At 46.3% G+C, this 18,406-nt stretch overlaps 1 protein-coding gene across 2 annotated transcripts in view; it reads left to right on the top strand.

Annotated features, from left to right (window-relative positions):
• Positions 1 to 14,048, top strand: part of LOC142590297 (uncharacterized) — a 45,458-nt gene extending 31,410 nt beyond the window's left edge. For both annotated transcript variants that reach the window (XM_075702307.1, XM_075702308.1), the window contains 4 exons: positions 3,700 to 3,835; positions 5,021 to 5,206; positions 10,265 to 10,390; positions 13,730 to 14,048. In XM_075702307.1, the coding sequence (XP_075558422.1) occupies positions 3,700 to 3,835; positions 5,021 to 5,206; positions 10,265 to 10,390; positions 13,730 to 13,945 (664 nt within the window). In that variant the 3' untranslated portion in view covers positions 13,946 to 14,048. The remainder of the gene's footprint in view (positions 1 to 3,699; positions 3,836 to 5,020; positions 5,207 to 10,264; positions 10,391 to 13,729) is intronic.
• Positions 14,049 to 18,406: the final 4,358 nt, after the last annotated feature.

The following is an 18,406-nucleotide window of genomic DNA, read 5'->3' on the forward strand; positions in this document are numbered from 1 at the left end:
CGACTGCAATAAAGCGGCAGACATTTTGGCCCGTTCGGCGTCGCCGCTACGCTCCCCGCCAAGCGCGTCCAGGCATGTTCCGATGCCACGTGTCTTCATGTGCGTGTGTGAGTGTATGTGCCATTGTGCCCGACCGGCGGCGATACGACAGCAGGGGTCCCCTTCTCCTCCCAGCCATTGTGCCCGACCGGAGGCGATACGACAGCAAGGGTCCCGTTCTCCTCCCAGCCATTGTGCCCGACCGGAGGCGCTACGACAGTAGGAGTTACCTTCTCCTCCCAGCCATTGTGCCCGACCGGAGGCGATACGACAGTAGGAGTTACCTTCTCCTCCCAGTCTTTGTGCCCGACCGGCGGCGCTACGACAGTATGCGTCACCTTATCTCATTGTACAATCACGTGCTCGTCTATTGAGGGGTTCCTTCTTGCCCTCAACTGCGAGAGTATAAAAACAGCTGCCCCCGGACGCAAAAAGGAGGGCTCCGATTTCTTCTGTTGAGTAACGTGCTCTCCCGTCTCTCTACTTCGGTCAACCTGACCGCCAACTCTTTGCGATGTTAAAATAAACAAGTTGTTTTGTTGTTACCAGTCGACTCATGCTTTGCCGGGACCTTCGGATGCTTCCAGTTGTACCCCAGGCCGCCAGGCCAACGCTACCCTTGGGGCTTGCGACCCAGGTGCAACAACGGGCGTCAGCGCTGAGATTCCAACACTGCATACACGACAGCCTACGCCTAGGACACTAATGATGTTATAATATGCGAAGCTTTCTTTGCAAGCCCTCCCGAGCTTTGCTAACCGTGGCTGATGGGCACTGTTGCCCTGCCAAATAGGTCACTTTTCAAACAAAATTACACTACGTCCCCGATGGTGGAATTGAAGATCGCTGCCCCAGCGCAGAAGCCCGATGCCCTAACCGTTAGGCCACAATTGCACGTACACTTGCATCGTGCCAAAGACAACCTATAGCTCTTTGCGGTGATCACCTCGTGTGTACGTAGCACGGGCGCACGAAAGCTCACGTGCCAAAGACGCAGGAATGAAAGGCACAGATGTGCAGCGCTTCATTAATCACTTCACGAAATTTTCTCTGTGCACCGATTCCAAAATATGCGTTGGATCCGCATGATTCTTTTTTCTGCATTACGGTTTCTCAGTAGTACTGAAGCTTGCGTTTGTAGAATGAGAGTACATGCTGTTTTTATGATACTATATGATCGCAAAAAACACAAGGATGATGTTAAGTTATTGTTGCAGAGAATGCCACTTGCCATGGATTGAGTATAATCGATAAAGGAGTACAGTTTGATTAAATATGACTGAAAAAGAAAGGACGACATACTTGTGCGACTTTGCAGAATCAACACCCAATTTACAGCGAAGGTGTCCCTTTGAGCATTTGCAGTAAGAACTTCAGTTGCCTGTAATTGAATCGCATACTAAAAAACATTGCCCGTATATGACTTGTCCGTTTGAAATGCTGCCAGCATATAACGCTTTCGAGCGCTTGTTAAGAATTTTTTCACAGATGCAGTGATTCAACCACACATGCTTTATTTCGCCAGAACGTTGCTAAACTTGATATCCGTTGCGTTCACAGTTCTCCCATGGCAGGGAGATAAATTCTGCGTTGTTCGTAAAACGCACTTATAACCCCTCTGGATAACTTGCACGCGCTGTTTAGAGCTAAGGCTGTAGTTATCTCACGCACTTTGGACTTCGTCTGCACATTGCACATAACCTGAGGCTAATTTCAGAGAAATATAGACAAGGTGGGGCCAACGCTCGTAATTAAGCAAGAATGTGCTAAAATGTCGCCACATATTTCATTTATAAGATTCCCTCCATTTCTACTAAATATAAACTTTCTGTAACGCAGAGTTGTGTCGGGACATTGGGAAACGTAGCTGATAACGGACGTGTGACACTTTCAAACGTATAATATTTTTTTTAAAAGCTGCGTTTGATCCACACGCAATTAACATGGCACATTGATTTGCCATAATGGTATGCCCATTTTTGCTAACATTTATGTTGGTGGCTTTTGTAGTTATGCCAGGCTGCGTGATTAATTTGCTGCCACTCGTATAAAATTCTGTCGTATCTGCTCTGGAGCGCTTGAGCACGTAATTTGTTGAACAAGCCGTAATTAAACCAGAAGCTTCGGGTTTTGCATACACGTAGTGCACAACGCGCCCCTTAGTCTTGTTAAACATACACTTTGTGTAGCGTATAGTTCCTTAGGGACACCGGGAAACAGCGTAAAATTCGTCCGCTATTTTTTGTATGCGTAACCGTACGTTTCATCGCTGATGCTCGCTTACATTCGAGAATGTACAATAGTACTTCCGTCATGCGTGTTAAGGGATCAGACAAGACTCTTTCGCTGCAGAATCGGCGATCACATTCAAGAAATTCTCGACGCACTATAGGCGTATCTTGCGCATGTTGTGAAAGAAGGTTTATTGACTAGAACTTCTACGAGAGCGGCCTTTAATGCGCACCACCTGGTAAAACCTGCATCGTGTTTAATAAACCAGAGGATATATAAGCCACCTCCGAAAGAGTTGCGTGAGTTGAGTTGAGTTGTTGTAGGCTACTGGTGGGATTAGCCTTGCAGTTGCTGCCGGCAATTGCTCCACCGTAGCGACACTTAAAATAAATAAATCACATAATCAGACACAGACCTCCCATTTTCAAATGGGCACTCCTCGGTTCACCATGTGGAAGCCAAATCCGTGTCCTGTAGGTAATTTAACAGAAGGCGAGAGACCTCCTTCCTACACAATCGGTTCCCGCGCGGGAAAACAATGTCCTGAAGAGAGCTGTGAGGAAGTCCTGTGTTCTTGAGGGACCCGAATAACACCCTCCTTTCCGCGTTATACACAATACAGCACATTAGGTAATGTTCTATGTCACCGCACACACCACACGCTGAACATAATGGTGATAACGCCAGGCCAGTCTTATACTTCCACGCAGGGGTACGAGCAGAGCCCGTGCGAATGCGGGGCAGTAAGGTTGGTTGGTTTCTTTTGAGACCCTTGATCACACATAGCTTGTGAGGTGAGCTCCACAAAGAACTGAAGTGGCACGACACCGCTTCTCTGAAGAGTCTCTTGTCTTCTTGAGGCACTTTTCTCAAAGGATTCCCAGACAGCGCTCTATGGGCGCTGTGGACGCTTCGACGAGACTGGCTCTTATGAGGAGTCCTATGTATTAATGTCGTCTCTGCGTCTGGAGATCACTGGATCTCGCTGGCGAGGCACCCCAGAGCTGACGACGGACACGGGTGAGGGCGTGGTTGCGTCGTTAGGCGTAGCAGGTTGCAGCGTACGTGCGTGGAACTTTTGCATTCGAGCTTGACAATTGAACCAGGTCTTCCACCAAGTGACAGTAGGCTTATTTACAAGTAAGATGCTGCTTGAATACTCACTTAGGGCAGCGCGCTGTATTCCAAGTTCAGCGTCGTTTTGCATGATGCGTTGGTGATCCTGCTGCTGCTGCTGTCACTGTTAGTCTTCTTCATGACGTGAGCAACAACTTGAAAACGGCGATAATCAGGTGAAAATGTATACCAGCAAAAAAGTGACAACGACGCATGGCAGCATAAACTAATTTAATGCGGACATCCAATCTCGTTGCTCTTTCAAACGTTTCAGTCGCCGTTGACTTTTGCGCAACACGTACTGTTTTGCAGAAACGTGCTCATGCCCGACTTCATCATCGTCCACGGGCATCGCGTGTACCTTGGAAAAAATCCCACGCCGGAGCTAGTGTCCGCGCCCACCAATATATTTGTCGAGAAGGGCGCCAGCGGTATCGTACAGACGCTTGTAAGTATTAGCATTCAGTCTGACGAGAGAAGTTGGCGAATACTTCCTTCAACTCGAAGCTTTATGCTGCTTTCGAATTGATGTGCGCGCTTCTCAGCAATCACTTTGGTTGCCGCCAGAAACACGAACTTCATGCTTTGTTTCCTTTTCTTTTTTTTTTTTTTTGGTGGGGGGGAGCGGCTGGACAGCGGTGGTTGAATAAGAAACGTGGTGGCCAGGCGGAGCAGATACCCGAAAGAACAAAGCGTTCCGAGTTAGACGTGGCCTATATATATATATATACGACGTTTTCTTCTATTTACTTTGATAAAGCCTATAGTTTCAGACAGTCACTTCAAGTGCAACTGCCGCAATTTCTGTGGTGAAATGACCACAGAATAATGATTGATTTATTCCGCCTATGTGCCAGAAACGTGCCAACTGAAAGTGCCAAACAGCAGGGCGGCGAGTGTTTTTTTTTTTTAGTTTCGATGAAAATGCATGAATTGCAAAGACTGCCTTAGCAGTGCAATGCCATAGCCACTATAAGGCATCATGTTGGGTCATTTTGCCACTGTGAGAAGGACGCTATAAAATAGTGATTCCCTTCTATATTTACCGAAATGGAGACCAAAAGAATCCAAAGCGCGTCCTGTCGCCGCCTGCTGGAGCGGTTGCGAGTTCTGACCGAGCTCGAGCTGTGTGTTCTCGCAAGCCGCGGGTTGGTATTTACAATGGTCCAGCTCAAGCCCTAGCTCCGCTAAGGAACCATGGCTCTCTTATGCTAAACGAAGTCATTTGATGGTTCCGCGAAATGTTATCGCGGAAATCGCGATTATCGCGAAATCTTGATTTAATACCTTCGTTCCTTAGAGCAAGACGCAGATGCCCCCCCAAAAAAGGAGGAGGCTGATGGCACTTGCCAAGTACTACCCGTACTGACTGAAATTAGATGCTTATGTTAATCTCTATGCCAATCCGGTCGCACATTGAGTCGAGGAAAAGATAGATTAGGTGTGCTTGTGTACACAGGTCGCCACGTACGTGCTGTCTAGAAGTATCCCTAGTGAAAACACTCGACTCTCGAAATTGGCTGTCAAGCTTACCTACGGCGGCTGGTCTTTGTGCGAGCTCAGTGCTTCTTGACGCGTTGCGTGCCGTCGAAGGGAATTGACGGCAGCTATTTGTGGCGCTCTTTTGTTGCAGGGCGAGGCGGTCAAGTCCTTGAAAGAGCTGTCGCGCATGCGCCTTCCTGCTGCGCTGTCTCTCTCTGTGTCGATGTCGGCCTACACGTACTACCTCAAAAGCTTGAGCGACGATCAGGATGGCGCTGATGCGATGTTCCGAGAGGCGAATTTCAGCACCACGCTGCCGTTTGTGGCCTACGAACACGTAAGCACGAACACTCGCTGGAACACGAGACGCATCGTAATAGAGGCACGTGGGGTAAGGAAACTGAGGGCGCATAGGGTAGTGCAGCAGGTGCCAGGGATTAGTTGTATCTTATACAGGATTTCTCGACTATAGAGTCACGAATCTGTCAGCTTGTGAATAGAACTGCATGCTAACCAGCATATAGTCTCGGCTGCGCGAATTCGTGTACAAAGAACAAAGATGAATCAAATGAGTCCCGCAATCGGTCTAGCGGTACAGCGCGTCAGAAACCCCTCTAGGTGCCAGTAAAAAAGAAAAAGAAACAAAAGAAACAAAAGAAAAGAAAGGAGAAAAAAAAAACGTGGCAGGTGTTTAGGGCATCGCTCATATTTGCCCAGCATGGTTTTATTAGAACGCGGTTGCCAGAAATATGCGCGAAGTACGTTCCGTATGGTTGGTGCTTTATTTGAACGATCAGAGCTGAATTGATATACGCCGAATATCGCGTTCGATCGGACGTATATAGAGCTTCGAAAGGCTGAACATGCAGGCGGAGCGGGCAGTATACAACGCCGAAGGCCTTCCTGGATCTCTGAATGTGTTGCACTTGCACGCTTTTATACAATTAATCATTTTAAGCGAACGAGTCAAAGCGTGTAGCCCATTGGGTTCGCCTTCTTCTGCTGTTGCAAGAATGACGAGGGCGGAGCATGACGAGGCGTTGCGTTAATGTAATCAACAAAAGCCACGTGGCGTATTTATTTTGCAGAGCCTTCTAATTCACGCGTTTAGAGATATAGGCAGCTCTTCGAGAAACGCATGAGATGTTTCCAGCATTCGGCCGGGTACAACACCGCGAGCTTGATGGCATTGGAATAAGCAGTAAAGAGCTTCGGCTGCTGCGTGCCGATGATTTTTGCACAATGCCTGCAAACAACAACTGGAATGCCTGATCGCGGAGCAAGTCATTTCTTAAATTTTCAGAAATAAGTTGCTTTTCGGTTTGCACGAAAATTTTAATGCAAGAATCAGAGAGCACATATCTGTGATCGTCATTTATTGTTTTATATCGAGGAATACGCGCCCTACTTATGACGAGCAAAATGAGAACAAGGTAAAAGCGGGAGTTAACGTTTCGACAAGTTGACTTGTCTTTTTCAAGGCAACATAAGCTTATGTCGCCTTGAAAAAGACAAGTACACTTGCCGAAGCGTTGGCTGCCGGTTTTACCTTATTCTCGTTTTGCTCGTCGTCTTGAATTTCCACCTTCCGCCTTCCCCCTGTTTTCCCTGGATTTCATGCCTTATGCAGGTTGTCCCACATAACTTGAGCCAAGGTTTTAAAAATGAAAGGAACTCCGGACGCGAGTTGAACCAAATGCATAATGTTGGCACTGGTCTAGAGATGCACAGGCTATTTTTTTTTTATTTTCCCCTTAACTAATGGATTAGTTATGTTTAGTTAATCAGTCTTTTAAGTATTGGCTGCCGACCCCTAGTGTGATACGCAAAGTTGTACAGCACCTTCAGAAACTTCTCATTAAATTCTTTCCAACACAATATATCTCACGTGGTCGTTTTTTTCCGCATTCCAAAGAAAGCCAGCGAAATATGAAAAAAAAAATAACACGTGACGGGGCGATTGCGCACTGTTATTGTGCTGCTCTCAAGCGTGCGATGGATGAACAAGGTCGGCTGCAGCGATACCGGCCCGCGACAAGGCGTTATGTCTGGTGAAGGTATCTACACTCTAAGAACAGTTTACACCCTTTGGCGTGCCCCTTCTGCGACACAACGATCATCGTCATCTGCTTTGATGCGTTTCCTTTCTTTAACGATCCGAGCCCGGAACTTTCTAGTAACGAATGGCACGCGCGTTATCAGAAGGGGCACTCCAAAGGGTGTAAACTGTTCTATGCTGATAACGCGCGTGCCGTTCGTTACTGGAAAGTTCCGGGCTCGAAGCGTTAAAGAAAGGAAACGCATCAAGGCAGATGACAATTATCGTTGTGTGGCAGAAGGGGCACGCCAAAGGGTGTAAACTGTTCTTAGAGTGTAGACATGCGGCTTTTATCGCATGACGGCGCAAATGCGCGCAGCTGGCCGAGCCGTGCCGGAGCGTTAAAGGGTTAAAGCGTCCAAGGAGACGAAACAGAACAAGAACATAACAATCCTTCATTTTTTGATGCTTGAAATGGGCAAGAGCTGGCAGCCTGCCGACGGAGTGTAATGGGGTTGGGTGGGGAGGCGGTGTTATGGCCGCCGGAATGATTTTCTAGTGACCTTCAATCCAAAAAGCGCCCTTTGACTATAATGCGTGTTGAAGAGGTCACCATCTGGCTGCAGTGCACATTTGGCATCTCATAGGCACGTTTTCCGAGGCGTTCTTGATCATGGTGTCAGGGATGGAGTTGCAGACTTGTCTTATATTTTCCTTTAGGTTATCTGATGTTCTGGTTGGTGTCCGGTATACTTGATCCTTGACGTAGCCCCAGATAAAGAAATCGAGGAGAGTTAAATCTGGCGACCATGCTGGCCAAGCATTTGGCCCATGCCGTACAAACCACTGCTGCGGGAATACTTAATGCGGCCATTTGCAAGCTTTGCTGCTGCCGTGCGCGGGGGCACCAGCATGCTGATACAAGATATCCTTGATCCTAGCCAATGGAACTTCGTAAAGAAAATCCTCAAGCGCCCCATCAAGGATGTCGTTGACGTATCTTTGGCCTGTAAGCGTGTTATCAAAAAACACGGGGCCAATGATAGTGCTGCCGTAAATTCCATACCACACATTAACCGACCACGGATATTGGTGATGTGTCTTCAAAACCCAGTGAGGGTTTTCGTCGCTCCAATAGTGAGCGTTGTGGATGTTCACTTGCGCATTGCGTGAGAAGGTAGCTTCACAGGTCCCAAGTATTTTGTTGGCAAAGCCTGGATCCTCTTTCGTCTTGATTATAATCCAGTTTGCAAAGTCCTTTCGATTTTGGAAATCGTGGGGCTCCAACATCTGGTGCAGCTGCACGTGGTACGTATGAAGCTGCCTCTTCTTAAGTACTGCAGCGATGGCGTAGAGGTACAGCATCCGCCTCGCATGCAAGAGGACCGTGGTTCGAATCCCGGTGCCGCGCAATTTTGCACCGGACTAAAAAGAAAAAAAAACTCCGCGTGTGGATAAAATTGCGTAAACAAGCTTGGAGAGCGGCTTGATACCGGTGACCAGAACCGGTAATGCACTCCCTCACCAGAGCAGGATTGGCCACCGTGGTGCAGTACTTGGCCACAACCTCCTATATGAATACAACAATCAAACCCCGGCCCTCAGTCGCCAGCGGCTGCGAAGCAACACCATGGCGGTGGTCAGACCTGTGACGCAGCAGAGGGTGCCAAGAATCTCTGGATCCGGACAGGCCGCCATTGGAATGTGAACCTGACAACGTTTATCGCTAGAACGTTATCTAGTGAGGCGAGTCTAGCAGTGCTATTGGAAGAATTAGCGGCCATTAAATTGGATATAGTAGTGCTCAGAGAGGTTAGGAGGACTAATGAAGCATATACAGTGCTAAAAAGCGGGCACGTCCTGATCTACCGGGGCCTAGCGGAGATATCAGAACTAGGAGTCGGATTCCTGATTAATAAGGATATAGCTGGTAACACAAAGGAACTCTATAGCATTAACGAGAGGGTGGCAGGTCTTGTTATGAAATTTAATAAGAGGTACAACTTGAAGGTCGTACAGGTCTATGCGCCTACCCCCAGTCATGATGACCAGGAAGTCGAAAGCTTCTATGAAGACGTGGAATCGGCGATGGGTAAAGTAAAAATAAAACAACACTATACTGATGGGCGACTTCAATGCCAGGGTAGGCAAGAAGCAGGCTGGAGACAAGTCAGTGGGGGAATATGGCATAGGTTATGGGAATAGCAGGGGAGAGTTACTAGTAGAGTTTGTAGAACGGAGTAATTTGCGGATAATGAATTCCTTGTTTCGCAAGCGGATAGCCGAAAGTGGACGGGAGGAGCCCAAATGGCGGGACCGGAAATGAAATAGACCTCACACTCTGCGCTAAGCCCAGGCATCATACAAGATGTAGACGTGCTCGGCAAGGTGCCCTGCAGTGACCGTAGCATGGTACGATCTCGAATTAGCCTAGACTTGGGGAGTGAACGGAAGAAGCTGGTACGTAAGAAGCCGATCAATGAGTTAGCGGTAAGAGGGAAAATAGAGGAATTGCGGATCAAGCTACAGAACAGGTATTGGGTTTTAACTGAGGAAGATGACGATAGTGTTGACGCAATGAACGACCATGTTATGGGCATCTATAAGGAGTGTGCAGTAGAAGTCAGTGGTAACATAGTTAGGCAGGATATCGGTAAGCTATCGCAGGAGACGAAAGATCTAATTAAGGAACGCCAATATATGAAAGCCTCTAACCCTACAGCTAGAATAGAACTAGCAGAACTTTCGAAGTTAATCAACAAGCGTAAGATAGCTGACATAAGGAAGTACAATATGGATAAAATTGAGCATGCTCTCAGGAACGGAGGAAGCCTAAGAGCAGTGAAGAAGAATCTAGGAATAGGCAAGAATCAGATGTATCGCTCAGACTGGCCCGCGCCCTGTCGCGGGCAACATCCACATCCACAACGCTCACTATTGGAGCGACGAAAACCCTCACTGGGTTTTGGAGACACATCACCAATATCAGTGGTCGGTTAATGTGTGGTTGAGAGGTTTCTCAAGGTGCTTTACAAGTTTGCGTGTCACGCTTGGCGTCTGCAGCCAATACTTAAAAAGTTGATTAATTAAACATAACTAATCCGTTAGTTAAGGGGAAAATAAAAAATAACGAGTAACTCTAGGCCAGTGCCAGTATTATGCATTCGGTTCAACTGGCGTTCGGAGTGCCTTTCATTTTTAAAAATTGGGCTCAAGACAACCTGTATATTTTGTTTCCTTTTGCTATTGTCTTCGGTCCACCGCCACCATAGGCTCTTGGGCCACCGCTTGTATTGCTTCTGTTCTTCACGGACATCGTTAGTTCCTTTATGAAGGCAGTGTTTAACTTTATTGCAGGTGTGTGGCTACCCAGGAGACTTTTTCTTCTACAGAGAGCGTTACAACTCGACGTACCACGTTAGGTACCGATACGAAGACGGGCGTCTCTTGTTGTGGGACACAGAAGGAAGCCTCCGAGAAAAGGTGAGGTTGTGTCGTGGGATGGACCTCTGTGATGTCTCGTGTGTTTCAGAGTAATCGAGGGTGTAGAGATTAGGCAAAAAAAAAAAGGCAAATATATGCATGGTTCGCCCAGTCCGTGTCCCGGCTGAATACGGCCGTCCTCCTTAGATAATCGCGAAGCTAAGGAGAAAGAATCAGATGTATATTTTAGTAAATATTTCAACAACCTTTTTGTTACAGATGACCTCCTGCAACACTAGAGATGACTTCCAACAAATGATCCAGGTCCTTTACCCGCAAAGCCTGAGGGCACGTTTGAGGATTAATATGTAATGGGTTAATATAATGTTATATAGCCTTGCAAATAAGCAACATTTCGAGATTTCGAGAGGTAACTCTGTCCACGAGATACATTAGCGTAGGCGTTGGGGACGCAAAGACTTCAAATCATAAGTAAATTTCCCCAACACAAAGAGAAAGAAAAACGGGTTGCAACGCATCTTGGAGGCGCTCTGATTTGACAACTGAAAACTTGCCGATTAAAATACGTGCCTAAACAGTGTGAAATGCGTGCCTTCTACCATCAAGCAGCGCTTGAAACTTGGACACGCACGCACCTTGATATGAGTGGGAAAATATGATACGTCTGCCGTTATTAGACAGGAAGATGGCTGTGTGGGTTAGAGAGTGCACGAGTTTAGCTAATGTTGAAGTTGAGATCGAAGGAATTAACGAGAACTCGGTGGGTCCTGTAGCGTGTAGAGTAGAAAACCGGTGGGCCAAAGAATAGCAGTAGTTGCGGGATTTATTTAGAGAAACTTGGCCTGAGTTTGTGCGTTATAACCTTCTATGCTGCACTCAGGAAAGAGAAAAGGTAAATGGTAGAGGATGGGGACGACGAGAACATTGGTGCGGTGATGGTAATTACCAATACTTATTTATTTATTTATTTATTTATTAGATACTGCCAACTGCCTCTTGGCAGTCCAGGCAGGAGTGAGTGTATACAAAGTCGGCACTGCAAGTCAAAATAACAAAAACATGGGTTACAAGGAACCATAAAAAATGCTTAAATATAGACTATTGCATCGGGAAAGGCAGCATGTACAAAATTTACATAAATAGGAAAATGGTGATTCTAAAACGAACACGCTTCATTGCAAAGATTGTACGGCAGACACAAATGATTCAACCGAGGGCATACAAGCGACTTCTTGCGGTAGAGCATTCCACTCTGCTATAGTTCGAGGAAAAAACGAGAAGCGATAAGCAGTAGTTTTATTCGGTGGCATCACAATCGTTTTGCTGTGCTTGCGTCTGGTTTCTCTTGTTTTATTAAAAGTGATGTATATGTCGGGATCCATTTTTGTTTGTTTATTAACGATATTAAACAAAGTTTGTAGGCGATGCAGTCTACGCCGAAATTCTAGCGATGGGAGGCCAGACCGTGTTCTGAGATCAGTGATCGAGACTCGTCTATTATAAATATTATAAATAAAGGGCTTTCTTTTGCACGCTTTCAATGTTGTTGACACCGGTCTTTGTGTGGGGATCCCAGACAGCATCGGCATATTCAAGCAGTGGTCTAATGAGTGTCGTAGCATATAAAAGGTCACCGCAGCATATTAAAGGTCTTGAGGCTAGTTGTGGGACGTGTAAAAAAAACGGCATGACGCGTACTGTTATTTGTATATATCGGGTGGGACCAAAAGCTCAAAATAAAGTCCTCGTCGATGCTTGCCAGAGAAGAGGCTAAAATCCGTCGCTCCTTTCAGTGCGTCGGGCAGCACAAAATATATTCGATAGCCCAGTGTCTTTGGTATATGGCAGCAGTCGTAATCAGGGGCCCTAAACGCAAAACTATTCCAGTATGTTTTTATTCTAATATATCGACATCAAGCTTACGTAACTGACTCGCAGCGTTGCCTGAACAGCTGAATCAAACGCTCTCCTCGTTTATAGGAGGTCTCTTTTGTTTGCTTTCAAAGCGAATGACATCGCCTACATTGACAGGTCCTAATCTAATTGGCTGATAAGAGGCGTAGAAACACGCAAAAGTGGAGAAGCTTCCGGTGGGGCTAGCGCAGTGAAAGTAGATAACAGGATGAGGAAGGTAGTACCGGCGTCAGCGATTATCGGCATCCCCTTGCTTAGCTTGCGGTTGGTGGTCTAAAATTGAGGCAGCGTGGAACAAAAGGTTAAAAATGCCGCTTATATTGGTCTTCGGCAAAGAAGAGTTGGCTGAACGATGTCGTATACGCGCCGAAAGTGCTCGACAACATTATACTGTCACGTCAAAATTTTTGTTATAAACAAATAAATTCATTCTGCCCTGCAGCTCCGAGTAGCCAATGCCAGAGTGATAGGCGGACAGCGATCTTCTATTCCTTGCAGGACGAGCAGTCTTCGGCTATTCAAAAAAAAAAAAAAAGTTATATTTTGTTCGGCATATTAATGCATCTTTAATGCGTACACGATACTTTTACGTGGTGAGTTTTCGGGTTTTTGCAACGTCGTGTGACACAGACAGGGTAAGTGGGCGCAGCCCGAAAACTTTTTCACTAATAGAGGCACGCTAAGGGCGAGAAAGGCGTAGAATACGAAATCATAACTTTTGTTTTGCGTAATGTTGCATAATCGGTGCGTACACGTCATAGCAGATGGGGAGTTCTCGCGCTTTTTAGGACGTCGCGCGACAGACGGGCGAAGTGGGGCTTGCCCGAAAAATTTTCGACTACTCAGGAGGGCTAGCGGCAGAATTCTAATATAAAAAGATTAAAATAGCTTTACGTTATAGTTCCCCAGGGCTGTTCTCGGGGCCTTGATTGCCACCGCTGCCATTTACAAGAGGCTTTAGCACATATATTTTGCGTCTGCGATACGTACAGGAAACAGGGCCGGAGCGCCGAGATATGCCACGCGTATATATAGTCGAGTCCTGAGTGCGAAACCTCTTCATCAGCGTTCGAGTTTTGGTAGCGTAGAAAACTTAGCACGCGGCGGCATATACGACCACTCGGGGGTTAGTGTACCCAAGTGTAGGTATTCTTTGGTGCCATCTTAGTACCACAATAACATCATTTTCAACAAGCAAAATGTACTCGGCGGGCCACTTCCGATGAATTGTAATAGCAAAGCATCATTTGCAGGGGCTAACGCACGTGCGCAGAATTAGTGAGACGTTTACTGTTTCTCAGAGATCTCAGAGCTTGTGCGACTTCTTTCTCGCATGCTACATTGTTTAAGCTTATAATACGCGAGATATGATGCGTATAAGCTCATGTTTGAAATGCGCTTTAGGAGACCGCTTAAGTGCGTTTTGCAAGTCTAAGCCAACGACACTCTTTTTTTTTTCTGCAGCTGTGTAGAATCAAGCGGAACAGTACTAACGTCCCGTACAGTCTGGCCGCGTACGACTTGGACTGGGATGACCACGAGGACACTTGTTCCTTCGCCAACTGGTTCGGCGCGTACAGCAGGGTGAAGATGGTGCGGGTGCTGAGCGAGTTCTTCCACTACAGCTTCCACACCAAAGACGACGAGGCAGACTGCTTGGTGATCGGCGACGAGTTTTAGGGTTGGCGTGCCCTGCTTAGCTCTGCGAGCAACTCTCGTCTGCGATGCAACGACAGCGAGCGCTCTCACCTCTGCTGAAGGCGGAAAACTTGTCTGGACTGTTCTTGCACGGAGTCTTTTCTTTTCAATTCGCTGACGCCCTTGTAGCATCTATCATTGTGCTTCCACCTTTCTGAAAGTTCTTCAATTTGTTTTTCTGCTGCTAATGCAATGGCTTTATAGTCGACGCGTGTAATTAAGTGGAATCCGCACGGTCATGTCGTTTTAGAGCGCGGCCATTAGGCGCCCGTTCCTGCAGCGAGCGTCGGCGGCGTCATAACTGAGCGAACGAGCGCAGCGAAAGACGTAAGAGCGAACGCCGAGCAGGAGATGAAAGTACGTGAACCGCGAACGGCGGACACCAATGAGAGCGGCCCCTACAGTGACGTTCGCGCGGGAAACTGGTGTCATGCGGACCCGCTCGATGCGTACTCGTACGTGGTGTCAGCCGGACCACTCGTTTCGTACTATATTCTGCTCGCGTCAGCTCTCGCTCACGCTTATTTAGTTTGCTTGGTTTGGTCTCGTTTGCGCTTTTCGAATGTCATGATTGGCGATTTTTTTTGTAAACTGATCATACGCGCGACGCGAATTCTTTATTGCCGTTTTTGTAAATCTCCATGATATTTTCTTGTTCCTGCCCTTTGCATCCATGCAATTTACTGTCCCTGTTTCTCTCACCTTATATTTTTTACGATTGGTTGTATATTTTCACTTTCAATTACCCTGTACTTAATTGCCAACTGTCGACCTTTTCCTTCATCCCGTGATCATGCGTTTAAGGTACAAATTCTTATGCAATTCAGCCGGCCATATCTTTTCATCCATGTTCCTTGCAGTCTCTCTTCAAAATTAATCTTGCTCTGAGCTTCTCATACTTCAAAAGAAGCCCAACTCATGTCTGCTTGCACTGCCTCACTTGTGATTTTACCGGGGTTCCCCAAAGCCAGTCGATCGACCACCCTCTAGGTAATCTTAAAACCGGACAAGATTTCTGTTTTATAGCACAATATTGCATTTGCGGTCGTTAGCACTGGCAGTATTACACTATTCCCAAGTTCCTTACACCACCTCGTATTGTAGTCACAAAGTGACTCTATGCTTCATTATTGTCGCATTCCACTTACCTTTCATTTTTAGCCTACCTTGGTGAACGCTTGAGCAGGTCTTTTCTTCGTTTATGTACACACCCGGGTGTTCATATTGCTTGACAATGGGTATGGCTTCTTGCTGAATTGATATCCCGTCATTACTGGTTTCTTTATTCTCTCTTTACGTTGTTGTAAGCTCCCTTAATATCTAGAAATATTACCTTTAAAGGTGTGTTCTGAGCTAGTGAAGTCTCTATGCACTGCGTTAGTACAAATATATTATCCTCTAAGCGTCTGCATGGCTTGAGCCCATTGTGTAGCTTCCGAAGTATACACTTTTTCTCCACCCGCTTCGACAGCTCTAATTTTATGGCTCACATTCCTATTTTATACATCAAAGACGTTACTGTAACTGGACTGTACGAGCTCCTCTTATCCTTATCACTTTTGCCCTTAAAGTTCATCCTGTTTTTATGAAACTTAAACGGAATTTTCCAAATTTTAATCACTTGCTCCATGGGATTAATCAGCAGTGCCCTATTCTTTGGACCCATCTTTCTGATTAGCTAGATTGGGATTTTATTGGGTTCATCGGCCGTGTTATTGGAAACATTCTCTTCTACTTTTTTTTACAGTAGAAGCTCTCTACGCAAAATATTGATTTCTCAGGCTTCACTGTTGCTAAGTCTGTTTAAGTCTGGACTACTATATTTTTCTTGCGCAAGTTATCCATAATAACGTCTCTTATGCACCGCAGAGCGTCGTCTCCTTAAAAGATGTCAGCGTCTTCATCCGTTAAAGCCGTTCGCGAATTTTCAGCTGGAGCTCTGAGTGCTCTTGCATGGTTCCACAATCTCGGTGTGTTTTTGTCTCTCTTATTTTGCGAATGTCATGCACCTGACTTTCACTTGGTACATTTTTTTTTCGTTGCACTTGTTCGCTCGCCTCCCTTTTCTTTTCCGGATGCTTCTTCCATCTGAGCAGTACCTCTTCATGTAAACCCAACATTGACTTCTCGATGATGCCTTGACGCCTGCTTATGCTGTTCTATAGCTTGCTTCATTTCCTTGTTCCACCACTTGCATTTCCTTGTTCTACCACTTGCAGTGTTTTTTCTTTCCACTCCAACAATTTTTTAGCCTTGCTTGTCTTATCTCCTGTTGCATTACCTCTACGAGTTCCTTGTAATTCCAGACTGCTCTAGGAAGGGCCTCCACTTCCTTCTCTACGTTTTTTGCTATTTCCGCTACTTTCCTTTAACTTATTTTTTGTTGCGTCGGTATGTCTTCCAAAAGTCAAGGGTATACACTCATGATCGCTACCCAGGCTATTCCGTGTTTATCTATCGTACTTTGGTCTAGTCATTCGTAAACCATTTACGAGACTCAGCGTAGCTGACACTTAAGTGCTTGTTTTCGTATTGCCACGTTACCTGCCCAAGGCAGTTACTTTATCTGTTAAATACTACAAGGTTCTCTTCCTCGCAATATCCAACACTAAAGAACCAATGTAATCAGCATGTCCGTCTAGATCTTCCATGTGCGCATTCATATCTTCTACTGATATCACCTGGCCTGATTTTCTGGACTCATTAATAACGTTTGTAATTCTCTGTTTTGATCTCAGCTATCACTACCGGTCCATAGATAAGCTACTCCCTGCCACGTGTTCTTTCCTTTCCATGTGCAGCCCATCCATAAATGCTCCTTACGTGTCTATCTTACCCTTTGGCTACTTCCTACCTCACCTTATAAGCATGCCTGCACCTATACTTTTTCTTGACCCAGACATTCGCAACCCTCCAATACAAAATTGCCAATAACAGGTGGCTGCTCTAAATCTAGTAGATCGCGTACGCGCTAATAGCTTCGTCATTTTGCTGCGCTTGAATTTCGAGCCGCTACGCTGGAAGTTCTTCAGAGCCGCCTAGGGAAGGGTCTTATCGAAATATTTTTCTTCAACTTGTTTAATTATTAGAGGAGACAGCATGAATCAAAATGCCGCGTTCCTATATCTGCTAGGAGGCGAGGTTCGACGCCAGCATTGACGCTATCTCTTTGTGCCACATTTTTAGCGTCCGCAAGAAACTTTCTTTTCCTGCCTTCTCCCAGACTGTAGCTGAGGGACCGCTACACGTTTACGTTGCGAGTCCTTCTACCCTTTTTTCTCTCTTCTTTTCTCAAGGTGGCGCACTCCCAGTGACGGATGACGGTATTGCGCGTTCTGCATTGGATGGTCTACCGCGGTCACGTGCTATACAGGGCGACGTTACAGGCAGTGCTTCTTATATGCAGAGCCATCTGTCCGTGTGATCCTGACTCTCCGCCAGGAAGTGGGTTTCCCTTGAGAGAAAGGGCGCTCGGGCTCCTGTTTAAGATTTCAGCAGGTTTTGTGCCTTGCAGTCATTCGCTATTTAGCAGACACAATTGTCACAACGTGATATACGCGCCGCACTTTTCTGTTTACATTGCCGAAACTCGGTGAGGAGGGTATTTTAAAAAGAAAGTGTCGCAGTTCAAGAAACATTCGCCCCGCTCTGAGGATCAAGCTCCATGCCATCATATCTCCATGTGTTACTCTCGGCTGTACGAGAATATTCCAGTTCTGCAAACTTCTTCCGCCTGCGCATTTGCCACATCAGGTGTTCCTGTGCTTCGAGGGCTACATTAATTTCGCGTTGCTCTGAATTGTCTCCGTGGTTAGCTCAGATGGCATAAAGCGGCCGCACCAGAGAAGCGTTGATCACAGTTTTGATCCCTAGACCAGGACGAATTATTCAAGTGCGAAGTTTTCGCTTCTCTTGTGACAAAGTGCTACTCTCTCGTGGGTGACAACCGTTGCTTTCATCCGCACGCACGCCCGCACGCACAAAAAGTTAGAAATGCATACTCTAGAACTTTTCATTTGCTCTCTCCCGAATTTTCGCGGGCACGTGATGTGCATTGGTTTTTGTGTTCACATGGTTTGTGAGCGTAGCAGCACGACACTGATCAGTAAAACCTCGCATGGTACATTATGCATCAGGCAGTGTACGAGGATTCCTTCGTTGTTCGAATACAGTGCTGCAGAGTTAAGACGGACAAACCACATAAACACGAACTAATTATGGCATTCCAAGCACTAGCCTCAACGCATTGCCTTAATATAATTTCTTCATTGTTCTTGCACTATGTACGGAAAACAATACCGGGGACAAGAGCAACACTGGAAGGAAGACAGAAGATGACGCGAAGATTCCGGTTCTTCATGTAAGTTTGTGTCATCCTTCCTAGTCAGTGTTCCTCTATTGTCGCCGTTAGTGTGTGTGGTACATAGCGCAAAGCAATGAACT

The sequence above is a fragment of the Dermacentor variabilis genome, chromosome 8, assembly GCF_050947875.1.
Source record: "Dermacentor variabilis isolate Ectoservices chromosome 8, ASM5094787v1, whole genome shotgun sequence".
Taxonomy (NCBI): Eukaryota; Metazoa; Arthropoda; class Arachnida; order Ixodida; family Ixodidae; genus Dermacentor; species Dermacentor variabilis.